At 39.6% G+C, this 18,004-nt stretch overlaps 1 protein-coding gene across 3 annotated transcripts in view; it reads right to left on the bottom strand.

Moving 5' to 3' along the window:
* esyt2a (extended synaptotagmin-like protein 2a) overlaps positions 1-18,004 on the bottom strand; it is a 59,967-nt gene that overhangs the window by 3,861 nt on the left and 38,102 nt on the right. For 2 of the 3 annotated variants that reach the window (XM_034703219.1, XM_034703222.1), the window contains 14 exons: positions 14,977-15,097; positions 14,632-14,808; positions 13,896-13,978; positions 13,701-13,749; positions 12,415-12,504; positions 12,216-12,311; positions 7,489-7,551; positions 4,245-4,319; positions 3,786-3,872; positions 3,500-3,649; positions 1,336-1,751; positions 1,096-1,194; positions 883-1,014; positions 679-784 (listed from right to left, as the gene is read on the bottom strand). In XM_034703219.1, the coding sequence (XP_034559110.1) occupies positions 679-784; positions 883-1,014; positions 1,096-1,194; positions 1,336-1,751; positions 3,500-3,649; positions 3,786-3,872; positions 4,245-4,319; positions 7,489-7,551; positions 12,216-12,311; positions 12,415-12,504; positions 13,701-13,749; positions 13,896-13,978; positions 14,632-14,808; positions 14,977-15,097 (1,744 nt within the window). The remainder of the gene's footprint in view (positions 1-678; positions 785-882; positions 1,015-1,095; positions 1,195-1,335; positions 1,752-3,499; positions 3,650-3,785; positions 3,873-4,244; positions 4,320-7,488; positions 7,552-12,215; positions 12,312-12,414; positions 12,505-13,700; positions 13,750-13,895; positions 13,979-14,631; positions 14,809-14,976; positions 15,098-18,004) is intronic. The other variant, XM_034703223.1, reaches the window with a different exon arrangement.

Genomic DNA, 18,004 nt, shown 5'->3' on the forward strand with positions numbered 1-18,004 from the left:
TGCAATTTCTATGCAGCAGATGTGTAGCTCTTTCTAGCACCATCTGTTATCACCTGCCTGCCAGTTACGCATACAATAGTTGAGCTCAGCCTATGGCAGTGTCAATAGTTGTGAGGTGTAGATGGATCCACGGCCCCCAAACAATTCTCTGAGACTCACAACACTTGTCTCAAATTGAAGAGTCTTCAGACTTTTGAAGGTTTGAACGATGACGGTATAAATAATGGACGTAGTATCCGTGACGTCAACCATCTGTTCCTGAAGCGCTGCTTTGAAGCCAATCATCGGCTAGAATCATATTGGATACGCTGAAGTCAACCAAACTTAGTGTAAGGTAAAGAGGCGGACTTTGAGCCTCCTAGCCAACAGCTACAGTGTTCCCACCTGTCAATCAAGTCAGCTGTACCTCTCATAATGGAAAACTTGTAATCTTGATATCTTCGAAACTGAAACTTTGCTTTATGAATGAAGATCATCTTCTTTGAATGGGTGTGTATGTGGTTTCTGGTGTTTCTGCAGCCAGCCTCAAGTGGACGCTCGATGAACTGCAGTTTTTAGAACTTCCGCATGGGCTTCATATTTTAAGACCAGAGGTTGCCGCTTGGTTTCAGGATATTTTTGTACCTGAAACACCTACCCCCTTTCCCTATTATCTACAGTAAAGGGTAAAGTCCTTACCTTTCCCAGAAGGCCTTTGTGTTTGGACAACAGACCTCCACCGTTCTTCACTGCGACATCCAGAGTCCGCCTGTGAAGCTCCACAAGGGAGACTGTGAACTCAAACCTGACCACACGTAGAGAGAGGACAAGCATGAGGTACATTAACATCAATTACTTTTATCAATAACTGTCTTCAACAATCCAGCTGTGCAAATGACTCACGTCTGATCGTAGACGGGGTTGAGCGTTTTCTTGTATGTGTGAGTTTTCCTCCGGCCTGACCTCCGCTTGTCAGGGAGCAGGTAGATGCGAACGTAAGGATCTGAGCCGTGATCCGTGAACGCTATCAGGTTTCTGAGGAGGAGAACAAACGACAGGTGAGACTGTGTTTTGTGTGCTTTATGTGTAACTCTGCCCCCTCTAACTGATCCGTACCTGCAAGCGTGAACGACCACGATGAGCTTGTTCCTCTGGGAGCTGTGTCGGACCGTCAGCTGAACCTCACCCAGCGGGAAATGACTGGGGCCTGAACCACTGCAGGGAACAGAGAAAGAGAGAGGGGGTTAAACCTGGTGTTTCTGTGCAGACGTGTAGCTCTTTCTAGTACCAATGTTTGCACCATCCTGCTAGTTTTTTAGATGACAGAAAAACTGATATATGATTGGAGACACATACTTTTGAAGCTGCTGGAGTCTCAGCTGCAGCTCCTGGGCAGCATAGGGGTTGGAGATATCGGATGCAATGCTGGGCGTTGGTTCTTTTCCTCCAGCCAGGTACTGCTGTGAACCGGAGATGGCCAGGTTGGAGGTGCTCCTCCCGGTCTCAGCCAGGCCCTTCCCTCCTCCACCGAGTCCGAAGTCTGTGCTTCCAGAAGACCTATAGGGGTCATTGGCCTCTTTTTGCCGGTTCAGCATATCCTGAGCTGACACGGAGGCAGAGCGGGGGATATCAGAGGTGGAGGAGGGAGGCTTTTGGGAGTCAGAGGAGACGGAGGGTTGAGGGTTGGAGCTGGAGGAGCTGCCCTTGCGGACTTGTACAGAGGATGGGGTGGAGTCTGAAGACATGGGAGTGCTTTTGTCCAGACACAACACCTGGAATGACAGACACATAGAAAACAGGAACGTAAATATAACATGGACTTAAAATATATCTAACTTTTCTTAAGATTTTTACTCCTGGCTTCACAAAAAAAAGATAAAATACAATAAAACAATCATAGATTAAAACATAAAGAAGAATTTACACATGAAGCTTTAAATGTTAAAAGATAGGTAAGGTCACAACAGTCATTTGGAGTTGTAAACAACTTGGACATGTTTATATTTCACTTTGACATGTTTATATTTCACGTTGACATGTTTATATTTCACGTTGACATGTTTATATTTCACTTGGACATGTTTATATTTCACGTTGACATGTTTATATTTCACTTTGACATGTTTATATTTCACTTTGACATGTTTATATTTCACGTTGACATGTTTATATTTCACTTTGACATGTTTATATTTCATGTTGACATGTTTATATTTCACTTTGAAATGTTTATATTCTTATTTTTTCATATTTAATTATATCTTTTTCAAATCCATAAATGTATATGTGCCTTTTACAGTTTACGCTCTTTGTTGCATTGCCTTCTGATACAATCATTGAATTTATTTTTTAGCATGTGACAAATAAAGATCATGACTTAAATTGAAGCTCAGGAACTGTACAGGTATCTTTATGGTGCCATTTCTTTGGCCATAGCTCTGTGAACGATATATTAAAAATCATGTGTGGAAGAACTATTTTTCATGAATTCATAAAATTTGGCTTCATTAGAAGTTGAAGCTATTCTTCAGGTGATATATTTGATCTACCTCCATGATGACTGCTTAAAGTCTATCCACAGAAGGTTGAAAACTCTGGAAATCTCAACCCTTAGACCATGATCATTTTTGCTTGACGTAAAAATCACTATTAAAGTTTATGTGCGTGAATAGAATTTAGGTAACTTAAGTATTCAAAAATTAAGGGGACAGTAGTGTTGCTTTACTCTGGTTGCCACCCATTATAAAACAAAGGGAAAACGAAGAAAAAGCAGCTGCAGCAGAAGAAGAAGACTCAGTAGCCAGCGAGCTAGTTTGCCTTGACCACAGTTTGTGGCTTCTATCAAAGCACAAATCTTGTCAGAGAAGATTCCAGATGAAAGCGAGGTTCACTACTCTACCCAACCTGATAACACTACAGAAATACACCCAAAATAAGTTTTCTTCATTCTGAATGTGCACGCAGAGATGTTAAACTATGACGAGATAATGTGACATCAGTTTTATTTTTCGACTCCACTGTTGGCCTGTTGGTTTAAAGGTTCACCCCATGTAAGGAAAATGTAGTCCTCATCGTAGTGGCCGTTGCTTCAACTCCCAGCCATGACTATTTGCGGCATGTCTTCCCCTACTCTCTGTCTCTCTTCAGCTTATCGTTTTCATTTGAGGCAAAAAATGGCAAAAAAAAAACAAACTTAAAAAAAGATATTTGCAAACCATGTTAGCAATACTACCCAGATCTCCAAAGTGTGCTATTACTGGCTGACTTAATGTAGGAAATCTTCATTATACATTATATATAACCACTTTCCTGGTGGACATCCTGTGAATCATGACATCTGTTTCATGTTAAATATTAATTACTCCTTGTGGCACTTCAATACAGCCGAATAAGTCTGAAATCTATTTTTACTTGGTGTTTATTCTACGTTATATTTATAAATTATATGATACAGAAATAATAGGGCTGATGTTTGTGAAGCATCATTCAGATGAAGACCATCAGCAGGTTGTCTTCTTACCCGCAGAGCCATCTTCATCTTGAGGGTGCAGCTCGGTCCGGAGTTCTTGAGGGGGAAGCGCTGGTTCAGCGTCATGTCCTTGGCCTCCAGCAGGCGAGCCAGAGGCAGCGTTAATGTCCCCATCGAACACTCGTGTTTCTCATCCTTCACCTGAAAGAGTCCAACAAAAGAGTCCAACAACATCAGATGACATTGAGGAAAAAGTGCAACTCAACAAATGCAGCGCAGTTTTGTCTCTTTGTCACACAAGACCGAACAAGGAAATGCACTCATAACGCTTGTGTACCTCGACCTCCAGCTCCTGGATTTTAGGGTTGTGGATGAGGAAGGTGAAGGCTTCCTCCCACACCGGTTCATTGGTCTTATATCTTGTCTGAAAGACGACACAATAAGAAAGAGTTAAAGAGCAAAGAAGAAAAAGGAGAGGGGGATACATCAAACTAGAAAAACACTCTGACAGTCACAAAATACTTCTGAATCAAAAGCTGCAAACTTTGATATTCTTAAGGAAATAATCTAAAATTGGCAAAGGATTTCCTAAATTGACCAAACATCTGCATGACATGAGATTTCTCCTCTTGTTGAACTACTTTCTTCCTAAGAGTAATAAATCTATAGAGCCCAACATAAATAAAGTTAGCTCAAAGTTACATTAATTACATCTTAATGCTTATGTTGTTAAGTTTTTTAGATTACAGGATTCAAGAGGACTGATGAGGTGATGTGGTGGGTTTTGGGGTCTCACCTTGCTCTCGTAGGACTTGTGTCCCACTGTGAACTGAACGAACGGACTGGGATCGCTGGTCACTTTTTTACCGGACTGCAGAAGAAAAAAAACGTGTTATCCAACAAGAAGAAGCAATCGCTAGCAAAGGGTTAGCATCCGATGCTAGCAGTTACGTCTCTTTTTGATTTCAGTTAAACAAAAGTCTTTTTTAGTTCATTAAAACACAAAAATCACAATCATTCTTATTTCTACATTTCATTATGTAGCTGATGCGTTTAAAAAAGATGCAGTGAAGGGTAATATGGTCTGTCAGAGAATTAGGGCCACATCAAAGAAAAAATCAGAGACCTCAAGAGTAAAGACGTAAGTGCATTTTTTTAAAAAGGCTTTTACTTTAATGTGAATTCTTAATTCGTTTTCATTTGAATGTATTGAACTTCTATGTTTAATCATCTGAATTTGCAAAGTAGTTGAAGCTTGAGCACAAAAAATGCTACATAGTATACATAGAGGTTATTGTTATCATTAGTTTGTTAAAACGAGGAAATCTGAGCTTATTATGAAGGTACACTTTAGTGCAAGTTTCACAAGTAAGCGAATTCTTCATCATCTGGTACATCAGCAGCTACGTCTGTGAAAACTGTGAGAAACTGAGACTATTCTGAAGGACAGTCTAAATAGCACACTTAATTCTGCTAATGTTACCACTGTACTGTATTCTCCTGCTGGTCCGACTTTCTTCTTTTTCAACATCATTGTTTAACTGTTACATATTGATTCGTGTAATATGTCAGCTTTGTACTCAAAATCTTTGATAGTTATTTTCTTAAATGTGGCCCAAATACTCATTCATACAGAGGAGAATTAGGGCCAGTAGACTTCTTTTTATCTTTTACATCTGATCTTTTTATCAGAATTTAAAAACTTAACAGAAAATAAGTCAGAATTCAAATTATTTCTCAGAACTAAGACCTTTTTCTGAGAAATATCAGAAAACAAATCACAGTTCTGACTTTTCTTTAAAATTTTGCCTTCTTTTAAGACCTCTGAGTTAAAAGTCGGATTTCTTTTTTTGAGAATTCAGATTTTTTTTTCTTATAATTTTAATTTTTCTTTCTTTTTTTTTTAAAATTCTGAATTGAAGTACAGAATTCTGTGAAAAAAGTAAGAACTGAAAAAAAAGTTACAACCCAAATAAATACATGTTCACTGGCCGTAATCCTGTTCTATACTTTCAGGATTTAGCATAGCTACTAAAAGCATCTTTTTTACAAGTAATCCAAATATACATGCAATAATTAGTCACTAAAAAACTACAACATATGAACTAGAATACAATGTGTTAAAACATGGTTGTTATTATCGTGATAATAACATGGTAGTATGTTTATAGCACTCAAAGTTCACATCTGTTGCTCTAACAGAGTCAAGTAAGGATGTGTGATTTCATGTTTTCATTGGTACAAAACTACTCAGTGCTACTCATCACATTTCAGCCCTCAGAGTCAAAATGTGATCTTCTCTATGTGACACAGTTAATCAGTAAAGTACATCAGGTTAAAGCCTCTATGACCCCAAACCATGGACTCTGAAAAACCCCACTGGATTAGATTAGAGAAAAAGATCAATCAGAGTTTCAGAATCAAGAAGGTTTGGAGGAGTGGAAGTGCACAACAATGTTGTTATTTACAACACACATTGTTAGACACAGCTTTAGTCACAACATGATTAGTGCAGTTTGTTAATGATTTCACAACAATGGTCAGTAAGTTAGGACAGTTCAAGTGACTGAAATACGCCACTCCGTTAGCAATATACTAATTCTGCAGCAGCAGAATTCTTCTCTCAAAATATGAACAGGCATGACTGTTTTACAATGGCACTACAAATAAATGCAACAGTTATAAATTTAACATTTTTATTTCAACAGTGCCCATCTTAACCACTATAACCAGTTATTTCTGTGACCTTTGAGTCCAAGATTGTAAGAACTCCACTTTTAGAGCCTTATTTAAAAAGGTACCAGGACATCTACAGCAATATAGTTGAAACACTTTTTGCAATACACGCAAAAGGGAGAAATCTTTCGTAGATTGAAACTGAATTAACAATCGCTTGTAGTTGGGAGCATTTAAAAAGACTACACATTCTACTGTAACTATCTGTGCTGACTTGAAACTACATGCTCCACTATATGGCCAAAAGTATATGGACACCTCCTTGTTTGGTCACCCTTGTACTTAAATTTTGTGTCTAAAGTTGGGATGCACAATACACTGTATATGAGTGCGATAAATTATCGTCCGATTACAGTGAGTTGTTGTTTTTATTATTCAGACAATACTCTTCTCTCCAATCAAAAAATCCACTATTAACTGAAGAGCAGAAGAAGCACAGCTGTGACAAGCTGATGATGGAGTACAAAAATGGCGTCACCGCTGTGGATGTTTTCACTGTTTCAGAGGAGGATAACATGATTGCAGTTTGAAAAACATGTGTTGCAAGTATTTGTTAATTCTTGTGTTAATTCAACAAATCTTTGAAGACACAACTCTAAGCTAGTGCAGTTAATGAGGAATCAGTGGATTTACAGCACTTTAAGAGCTTCTGTTTTTACCATGTAGAGGACCAAGGATTTCCCCAGCTAAAAGCATTTGGAAGAGTATCCTTAATTGCGGCTACTTTACAGCTGTATCCCTACCTGCCCTGCATGATGACACATTCACAGTCTGATCCACGACAACGTTAGTGACAGAAGTTGGACCACGGACATACAGACTGAAGAGTCAGACTGTTCTTCATTTTGTGTGTTGACAAAAGTGACATCAGTTAGAATTTGGAATATGTATCTTTGCTCACTAAATCGTAGCTTTTCTCAGGTAAGCATACACTAAAATATTTTAAAAAAGGTAAATTAATAAGATACCGATAAGATTACCTACATGTTATCAGCCACCAGGAGCGGGTTAATTTTGATTATCTGTATCAGCTCATAAAATCCATATCGTGCATCCCTCGTCTAAAGTTTTTGATAGCTCTTTTTCACATTTCAAAATGGCACAAAATCAGCATCATACTTAAATGCTTTCCCAGTTTAGTGTTGAAGAACCTGAAGAATCCACACCACATGTGTTCGTGTCCAGATACTTTCGGCCACACAGTTTTGGCATGAGCTTGTTTGAATGAATAACTTGTTTCCCTGTGAAAATCCCTCCTCGGTGTCTGAGCGGTACGTATGTGTGCTTCGTTACCGTGTCGTTACCTTGATGGCCTTACTGATCGAGGCCTTCTTCAGCCCCGCCTGGTTGAACTCTAACGGATTGCGCTTTGATTTTCCCCCAGGGACAAGGCAGGAGAGAGCAAACAACACACAAACACACACACACCAGCAGGTTATTAGGGGAAAGAGGGGCATGCAGGGAGGAAGACGAGGAAGAGAACACACCAGCACCAAACGATGGGACATAATGAGAGGGACAGAGAGACAACATGGATGAACACATGGTTAATGTCATTCCCCAAATAAACCTGGATATGAGGACAAAACTAGAGTCCAACCAATACTGGATTCATGAGGCAGATACTGATGCATCATCAGGCTGCAATCCTTACTTATTTTTATTAACTCAACAATACGTATAGACTTATTGCTGTTTACAGAATAGTGTTAAGGAAGTTGTTAGAATGGTTATATCATGGTTTAAACAGCTCAAATCAAACTCTAACTAAAAACACATAAAAAGACGTATTAAGAACTGTTTGTACTGAATGTCTGCCAATGGTCACACCAATATCTGCCATGAACCAACCCCAGCTGGTCTGTATTGGTTGGACTCTGGTTGAAATACAACAGCATTGATTAGGATGGAAGTCATTGATAAAAATGGAGAAAGAGTAAATGAAGATAAGAGATAGAAATCATTCTGACTGAGAGAAAGCTGAGATGGTTTATGGTTGTGGAGATACTCGAAGACATTTATTTATTTATATCGGTATAAGATCCATTGATCTGTATTCAAAATAACTTCATTTAAAACACACTGAAATGGTTTAACCATAGACTGTATGAAACATGGACGCAGTCTTGGTGATGTCACCCTTTGGTTTCTGAAGAGGCATTGTGAAGCTCAAAGACGGAGGTCGCCATCTTAGAAATGTCAACTCCAACTAACTTTAAGCTAATCAAGAAACAGACAAAGACGTGGAGCTGAGGTTTCAAGCCTCCTAGGAAGCAGCTACAGCACCCCAAACCGACAGTCAACTCAATCATCCCCTTAAGCAAATTTAGGAATAATTAGCCTTGATATCATAAAAACTGATGAGTTGTAAGAAATGAGTCACCTGTGGCCCTATTGGGAATTGACTCACTTTTGGAGCCAGCCTCTAGTGGACACTCAAGGAAGTGCAGTTTTTTGTACTTACACTCCTCTTTTCAACACCAGATGTTTCCACTTGAGTTCAACTCAGTTTTTGACTAAATACTAAATCAAAGGCATGTGATGCTGGTACGTAGAGTCAAAATCTTAGATTGATAAAAGATTAATAACAGAACAAAACGTTTGGTTAAATATTCAAATTGGGATTCTATATTTGGCATTTTTTGGAACTGTGCTGAATCTTTTCTTACTTGTGTTTATAAAATGTTCATTCAGTTCAAAAAGCAGCCTTTTGAGTACCACTGGATGTTCATATTGGTGCTAACTCTGTGCATAGTTGATGAAAAAAAGGTCTAATCTCAACGAAGCTCAAAAAATTTACTTTATCAGCCCCCATTTTAGCAAGTGAGGAATATTTCCCCATCAAAAGCTCAATCTGCATTTCTCTGTAGTGTCAGTTGGGGTCTGGGGGTCTTATTTGATTGATGCAGGATATGTAGGATGTTTCTATGACTGTGTTACACGCAAAAAACTGCCTCACAGCTAAACTTCCAAGCTAGCCTATGTTAGAAGATTCTGGCCATTGTTTGTTGCAGATTATAAAAGAGTCACTGACTTTCAGGTGTAAGTTGGACTGTAACAAATAAGAACAAATATTGTCAGATAAAGTGCCATGATGTTACTCCTCAAAGACAATCTCTGAACATAATAAAGAATACACATCTCCTGTCATTTGATCCATGTATTCTTTAAAGTTACACTATCTTCAGAGTTTCATGGAGGGGTAACCATGTGCTGCCCTCTGGTGGCTGAGTTTGGATGAATCGCCACAGGGGAGGCAGATGGGGGAAAACCTGTTCACACACATGATGAGTGTTAAAAAAGGAAGGATGGAGGAAAAGCAATCCACAGAGAATTCACCCTGCCTGCTCTGAACTGTCTCTGAATGATCAAAGGGCATTCCTTCCTCTCAAGTAAAAACACGATTAAAAACTCTTCCGCCTAGAGAGCAAATAGTTCTTTAAGACTGCTCGAAGAAAGGATAACTGTAGTTTGCCATTTATGATGTAGAAAAAAGTTAAAATGAAATACTACATGTAAGATACCAAATGATATTATTCAATAAGATATGATTTGAATAGTGCTTTTATTTCTTCTGAGAATTACGGTTCATGTTAATCTTTTTCATGTAATTTGCGCCACGAGCAATAAATCGTAAAGCTGTGACTTAAAATTGCAAAAAAACGTCTATACATTTTTCAATATATATTCAATATTTAGCACCAGCTGATCTGAATTGGTATCACACAAGTCTGGACGATATATTATTGTTTTGATAATTTCTCCCACCCCAGTGTGCACACCTCAAAACTAATATTTTGACTAAAGATTACAAACGTTCTTGTGAGAATGATTTAAATACTGAGGTTTAAAGAGCAAACAGAAAGCACTGGGTGATCATTGGGTGGAAATCACAGAAGAGGAAGGATGCTTTTGATCGCCCTAAAACAAAAATCCTTTTTGTTGTTGTTTTGTCTTCTTGTCAAATTTTCTCTCATGTTCCCCTGCTTTGTGATCAGTCGAACGCCAACAAATAAGAATCATAAAAACATAATATTAATGAGTTTAACTCATGCAGTAGTAGGGTTTCATGCTCGATAGGCAAACAGTTCAAACGCTTGCTTTGTATAAAACCAAACACAAGCAGGAGTCACAAAAGAACCTCTAATCACACCTCGGCTCAGGTCGGATTACTCTAGGATGCAGAAAAACAGCGAGCGCACTCACAAATAAGGTCCTATAGAGAGAGGCTGTGTTCTCACAAAACACAAGGCCCGCCGCCCGCCTCTCTTTTAAGTATCCAGAGCCCAAGTTCCCCTCGAAGACGCTCTTCAGAGGGGGAGGAAGAGGAGGAGACAGGAGAAGCAGAGAAGAAGAGCAGGCTGAAAAGAGGAAGGTGAGGCCTACACTTCCACCACTGACAGACATTTATCATTTAATGTGACTTGTATTACTGTTGAAGACCAGAGAGCTCCTGTTTGCTTGACTTCAAGCTGTTGAACACTGACACTGTTTTAATGCTCGTCAGTCAGTATTGGAGGAAGTACAGTATTTAGTCAAGTATTGATACCACACTGCAAAACGTTACTCTTTTATCGTGAAATTCCAGCACTGAAAATGTAACATAAGTAAATTATGTACAATGGTAAAACTGTAAGAAGAAGAAGAAAATAATTAACTAAGGAAACATCCCCTGTCACTGCTACACCATTACATATCATATTTTAAGTGAAACTCAATGACTACACATAGAAACCGAAAAGGATAGCAAGTGGACACTGCCCCTGATTGCAATAAAGAAATGCTACAATGGTAAGGTCAGTAATGACAGTGGAATTAACAGAGGAGTGGGAGGTTGTGCTGGAACAAATTATAGTTTTGGTTCGTCACTTAAAATGTAATGGATATCCAAAGGACTTAAGATGCAATGACAAAAGGAAGCATTAAAAGAAAATTACAAATATTTGACTTTCTGATTTGACTTAAGTAATAAAAATATTAGATGTATTTATTTTTCTTTATATTGGGTTTAACAAAAGAAACAACAAAAGACTGAAGAATAGGAAAGAAGTCTAGAAAAAGAAATAGAGGGAGGACTGAGGATGACATAGCGTAAAAACTGCTTGTCTAAACAATTTATCTATTTCCTGCATGAATATAACTGTGTATTTAAACTACCAAAATAAAGTGACAAAGCTAAAACTCCCTAGAAAAGCTTTGTGTACAAGATAGATAATATATATTATTTTAAATATTATTGGAAGAGCTTGATATCTGCACGATACCTCCGAGTTATGGACAGAAACAAACCCAAACCAAGTTATGAAAAAGCTCAAGTTAAACAACTTCCTGAAAAGATTTTACCCAAAATTAGTAAAAGTTGTCTGTTGGTATCAAAAGGCTCTCAGATACAATTCAATGTATGAGATTCCAAACACTACAGCAGCTACAAACAACGCATGAGTGATGTGTCATAAATGCTAAGTATTTGACAGTTAGCAGATGTCTAAAATTCAGGTATCAAATGTAGAAGTGGAACAAGTTTTTTAAACTGCCTAAATACTGTGATACATTTCTGTACATGTTTTTTAAAAACATTTAGATAATTCAGTCACTTTCAACATGTATCTGATTAACCAATTTAAATAAGGAAGAGAAGTAGTGCTGATGAATCCAGCTGAAGCCGACCTACGAGTCAAAAGTAACAGATGATGCAATAAAAATGTGGGTAAGAGCAATCATTTCAACAATGGTATCATTATTCTGACTAACCATGAGTATTTGTCTGTAACCGTTCCTCCTTTTATTATTGAATTGACACATTCATCAACATGAATGATGGACAAAAACATACAGCAGCATAAAGACATGATGGAAGGTTCAGATGACAAACCGTTGAACTTTTTGGGAGAGTTGTTTTTCTTACCAGGAGCATCAACAGATCATCATTTTTCCTTCACTTGGGATTCATGATTATCGTTAGAAGAAGGTTATTAGTTGACGCTGAAGTTTGAAACCATCTCTGTAGTGGTATTTTTGTAGACTGACTTACCGGCAAGTTTCGGGCTGAATCCAGGAAAACGACGAGCACCGCAGACGACAGGCCGTCGTTGGCGTGACCGCGGTCAGCTTTGATGCTCATCAGAGCCTATGACGACGAAACATAAAATACAGTTTGTGTTATAGAAGATAAATCTTCTCACAGCATGGGACGGTATCTTTATATAACCTGTCTGAGGCTGTTTCTGTACCTGGTCGAGCTTCTCAGGTGTGGGCAGCGGAGATAACCACTCCAGTTTGAGGTGCAGCTTCCCCGTTGCAACATCTTCCAAAACAAACCACTGAGGACAGAGTTAACACAGATAACACATTGTTAAAGCTAGGGTTGGTAATCTCGGAAAACCAGCATGAATTTGAATGTAGCTTTTCCTCAGGACTCCGTCTAACCCCTGCCCTCCTCCCTCGGAGCTCCTCCAAAACGACGCCCCCCCGCTCACATGCATGAGCGCCGCTGATTCTCGACCATATGATCGTGACTGATTCAAAACCGGTCCTCACCAAAACATTCTCATAGTGAAAGTTAAAAACACAAACAAACATGGCTGCTGTTAGTACTCACAACTATCATGCTAGCATTATCCAGTTGTACTGGTGACACGATATCAGGAGTTAAGTTACACATATAACACATATAACACTGTAACAGCTCTACTGTTTGTTAAACCTGTTCAGTGTAGATGTTCTTAATTCCTACAGTGTTGACGGTCAGTGAAGGCATCAGGAGAGGTGTAGAGTGTGCGAGTGGGAGAGAGGAGAGGAGAAGTTTTTCATTCATTCAAACATGGATTGTTGCTTTGTTGGTTGGCGTGATCACGGCCGACAGTGACCGGTTATTAAAACTCAACGTGTTCACGAATCGGCTCGTCATCACTACAGCGTCCGGACGGACGCTACAATAAATATATATTTTCTGTAGGACTTACTGAACGTCATTAATTATTCTGCTTGTTGGTGAGAGCTTTTTAGACTCTGATCCGGACTACAGTCCTGAGCAAAGCACCTCATCAGGTCAGAGGGGACAGGCCCGAGGACGAGCGAGAGGGGCAGTCAGTAGAGTCAGGGGAAGTAGAGGCAGGAGACGGGGACTCGGAGGAGTGCACGCCGGGGAAATGTACGCGCAGGAGGAGGGCAGAACGGCTGGACGGGATTTGATTGGTTTAAAATTTGGGGAGCCAAAAAACGGTGATTGGTTGGTGTTTTCCCAGGTTTACTCTGGCTGTAGATAGCAGTTTTTTTTCACTCTTTTTTAGGAACACATCATGTAATGATTGCCATCAGGACATAAAGTATGACAAAAAGTGTATCTAAATCTGATTACCAACCCCAGCTTTAATACTTTCTAAATAAATATTTGATCTTTTAACACAAAAGATATTAACCCAGGGCAAAAAGATTAGAACAGAGGAGCAAAGATGTCCGGATATCAACAAACATGTCTGTTGCTTCAGTGTTTGGGAGAAAATCTGAGTCAGATTACCTCATCCACCTTCCGCTCCTTCTCCAGCTCGGCCATGTCGATCATCAGACTGAAAAACAAAGTCACAACAACATGAAACTTCCACGGAGGGCTTCTGAATCAGAGTGTAAGACTAACTTTAATAATAAGATGAATAACTTTTGACTGAGGTTCTGAAACATGGAGCAGTTTTGTTTTTTTTAACAGAAAACTTACCTTCCAAGGAAGTCGTCTTTATCCGTGTCTTCATCAAACAGCTCAATCTCAACGTTATGTGCTGTATGATCATACACCAAGGCCTGGAAAAAAAGCATATAACACTTATAACCTCCTTACACAATGAACTCTGGATGATTGTAGAAAGAAAAAAGGATAGATTGGAGATCAACTTAAAAAATGTTCCTCAGTTTGTGGAGAAAGAAAACAGAAATCTCTTTGTTTTTGCTATTTTCTACAAATTGTCTTTAACTGCATTTAAAGTGGAATCAAAACATCTTGAGATTTCTAGGTTTAAGTCTTACATTTACAAGAATAAACTCTTAAATTCATGAGGAAAAAGAAGACTGAAATTTATAAGATTAAATCGTAATAATATGAAAAGAAAGTCCAGAATTTATGACAAAACAGGTTTAATTTCAGGCTTTGGTTAGCCTGTAAGAACTTTAACTTTAGCTTTATTCTACTACATTTTCTGTGACTTTACTCCTCATGAATTAGTAAATTATTTTTGTAACATAACTACTTTATTCTCAAAATTTAAACTCTTTTCCTAATCCTCCGTTTTAACTCACACTTTCCTACATTTGAATGTGTTCTTTATTTAAGTTGTAGGATTGTTTTTATACATGAGGCTGAAACGAGGTCAATTTGAAGAAATATAGAAAAAATTTAATTCCCTCCAGCTCAGACAGAAGCTGGCTGTATGGGTCATGAGTCAGACTTCATCTCTCACCTCATACACTTCGTTCCACTTGGGCTGGACGGTCTCGTGGATGACTTTGCTCTGGAAGAGCTGGGTCCCAATCTGGACCACTCCATACGGGTCTGACTTTCCTTTGATCAGCCCTCCAAGGAACTTGTCTTTACCCACCAGGTCCTGGGCCTCCAAGAAGTGGATTCTCAGGATACCCTGAGGAGAAGGAAGAGTGACGGAGAGCGTGAGGTGAGAAGGGAGGTCAAGAAACACAGGAGTGGAGGCATTTCATGTAAAAGCACGGATCCTTCACGATGCATGTTCACTGAGGCTACAAGATCAAATATTTGTGATCTAAACTTTTAGCCAAGCTATCGTGTTCACCTTTGGCATGGGGAAGCGTAGCTGGGCCAGCTGAGCCTCTCCGACCAGAGGGATGGTGATCTTGTTGGGTAAGACCACAAAGCTGTAGATGATGTCCTGGATGATGTTGTCGCACAAACCACTGAAAAAAAGACAGAGGGAAAATTATAATGAAGAACAGAGAGAGAAGATGAAGAGTGGTGGAAAGAGGGAGCTAGGTTATCAATAAAAAAATAACCTGGAAGTAAAATTACTGCGTTTACTACAAATCCTAAGCCCAAAAAGAGAAGCATTGTAACGTCTCCTGCAGGATCACACTCGTCCAAACATTCCAACACGTGCAGCAACGAGCATGCTCACATATAAACAAACACATACATGCTCTCCTCTCTGGTTGCAGACACTATTTATAAATCAGAGTCATAAGATGATGGACAGGCTGAAAGACGGGCGCTGATCCACACAGAAAACAACCTGCATGGATGTTAGGACACCGTTAAACCCTGACTGACTGCAGACTAAGCTGCTGTTTACACAGGGTGACACGATGACCTGATACGCTAACAGCAGCGTGGCGTGCAAACACACGACTAACCTTTGTGATACATCTTCAAACAGCTGTTTCAGTAGCCGCTACCTTTGAATGTCTAACAATGCATGGTTATGTAAGGGATAATGTACAGTTAGACAGCGGTTATGCAAACTAGAATCCCAACAGGGTGAGCCGGACTCAGACAGCTGTTACTACAGCATGTAGACGGACTATCACCTTAAGACTGGTGGTCGACTGATATCCGTTTTTGAATGTCTGATGTTGATAATCAATTAAACTCTCCTTGTCCCATTGAAAGTCATTAACCATGGACCTTTCGGGAGTCCCTGAGCTGCATTATCTCATAGGTTCCTCTGAACTGCCGTAGATGTCCTCCTGCTGTGGACGTGACAGACTCCAGCTAATACGGACGTGCTGGACTCCAGCAACAGCTACTACTACTACTACTTCTACTATCTGTCTCATCACTACATCACTATCATCGTTCTCTCTCTCTCTCTCTCTCTCTCTCTCTCTCTCTCTCTCTCTCTCTCTCTCTCTCTCTCTCTCTCTCTCTCTCTCTCTCTCTCTCTCTCTCTCTCTCTCTCTCTCTCTCTCTCTCTCTCTCTCTCTCTCTCTCTCTCTCTCCTCTCTCTCTCTCTCTCTCTCTTCATCTCTCTCTCTCTCTTCATCTCTCTCTCTTCATCTCTCTCATCTCTCTCTATCCCTCTCTCCAACATGGTCTCAGCAGATGTGTGTCTAGCATGAGTCTAGTCCTGATCAAGGTTTCTGCCTGTTAAAGGAAGTTTGTCCTTACCATTTCCAATATGGCGACGGACATCGTTGTGCTTCATAACACCTCTTCAGAAACTAACTGGTGACATCACTGGGACTACTTCTGCGTTATGCCAGGGGAATTGGCACACTGGGATACTATCTCTACCTTCTCTCTGCCTATCACTTACTTTAGCTCTCACTGTCCCTTTGACGTTACTAACCATAGACCCTTCTGGAGTCCCTGAGCTCCCTTGTCTCGTAGGTTCCTCTGTGGACATGTGGACATCTCCATCTATCCCTCTCTCCAACACGGTCTAAACAGATGTGTGTCTAACATGAGTCTGGTCCTGCTGGAGGTTTCTGCCTATTAAAGGAAGTTTGTCTTTGCCGCTGTAACTTGCTAAATGCTGCAAAGTGCTCTGCTCATGGTGGATTAAGATGAGATCAGACTGAGTCCTGTCTGTGAGATGGGACTGGATCTTATCCTGTCTTGATGTTTGGTCTTTGTTAATGATAGAACATAGAGTACGGTCTAGACCTGCTCTGTTTGGAAAGAGTCTTCAGGGACATTTGTTGAGATTTAGCGCTATACCAATAAAGATTGATTGATTGATTGATTGATAATTAGAGAGCAGGTTGACCGATTACTGATATATGATGATATGTTGTTGTTGTTTGTATTTGATAAAAAGAAAAACATTTGACAAATACAGACTGAAAAATATGTGAATATTAATAATAATAATAATAACTTAAAAGTAACAGCGCACTGGGGGACAAGGGAGAGTCCTAACATTGCTCTCAACAGCAGCAACTGACAAGGCTGCCTGCAGTGTCTGCAGACATCGTCTAATTATTTTAATCAGCCTGGTGAGCGCAGGCATTGGTTGATAATGATTATTTCATAATGCCATAAATCAATTAACTGATTAAAAGGCTGATCAATTATTGGGTCTAGCTCTACTTAAGACACAAACAAGTTTACCCAAGATGAGTTTATTGATTTATAAAATAATGTATCCATACAGCAAAAACAACATAGTCCCTCCAATCCCATGGTTTTGAGCCGGGGCTTCAATGTAAAGTGTGAATTCCGTTCTCACCAGTCAGCATGGTTTTCACAGAAGTGAGAGACGTGTGGAGAGAATTAGGGATGTGCACATTAACCCACATCCTTAATGAAATAGAAACTACCCATTTTCACCAGCTGTTGTTTTTAACAGTCCTTTATCATATGCAGGAACTATGAGTATTAAATGTGTCTTCAAATGTTACTCGTCACTTATTAGGAAATCAGTCTGTTGGAAGGCAACACTCATCTCACACTGAGCTCGTCTGGCCTCTGTGAAGTTGGAGAGATTTTCAGATTCAGGCTTCCCGAGTCAAAAACTCATCAGCTGATCATTTCTTTGACAAAACGGTCACTACCACACTGAGGCAGATCGAGAGCCACAACCCAATGTTCATCAGTGAAAACCATCCTGTGAGCTCGACTTCCAAAATTACCCTCTATTCACAGCCAGCTGAGAGTCCTGAGAGATCTGTTACATCTTCCCAAAGTTTCTCAAGATTTACCTACATTTCTCTTCCTCCATGTCCCTAAGGAGGGCGCCTCATTGAGACAGTGTGTCAGTAGATCTTAGAGCAATTCTGATACTGTCCTGGGAAAAAGATGATGCTACTGAACGTATCAGGTGAAGCCAGGAATTTCACAGGCTCAAATTTGTAATCTGGAGGATA

Source organism: Notolabrus celidotus, chromosome 15, assembly GCF_009762535.1.
Source record: "Notolabrus celidotus isolate fNotCel1 chromosome 15, fNotCel1.pri, whole genome shotgun sequence".
NCBI classification, from domain to species: domain Eukaryota; kingdom Metazoa; phylum Chordata; class Actinopteri; order Labriformes; family Labridae; genus Notolabrus; species Notolabrus celidotus.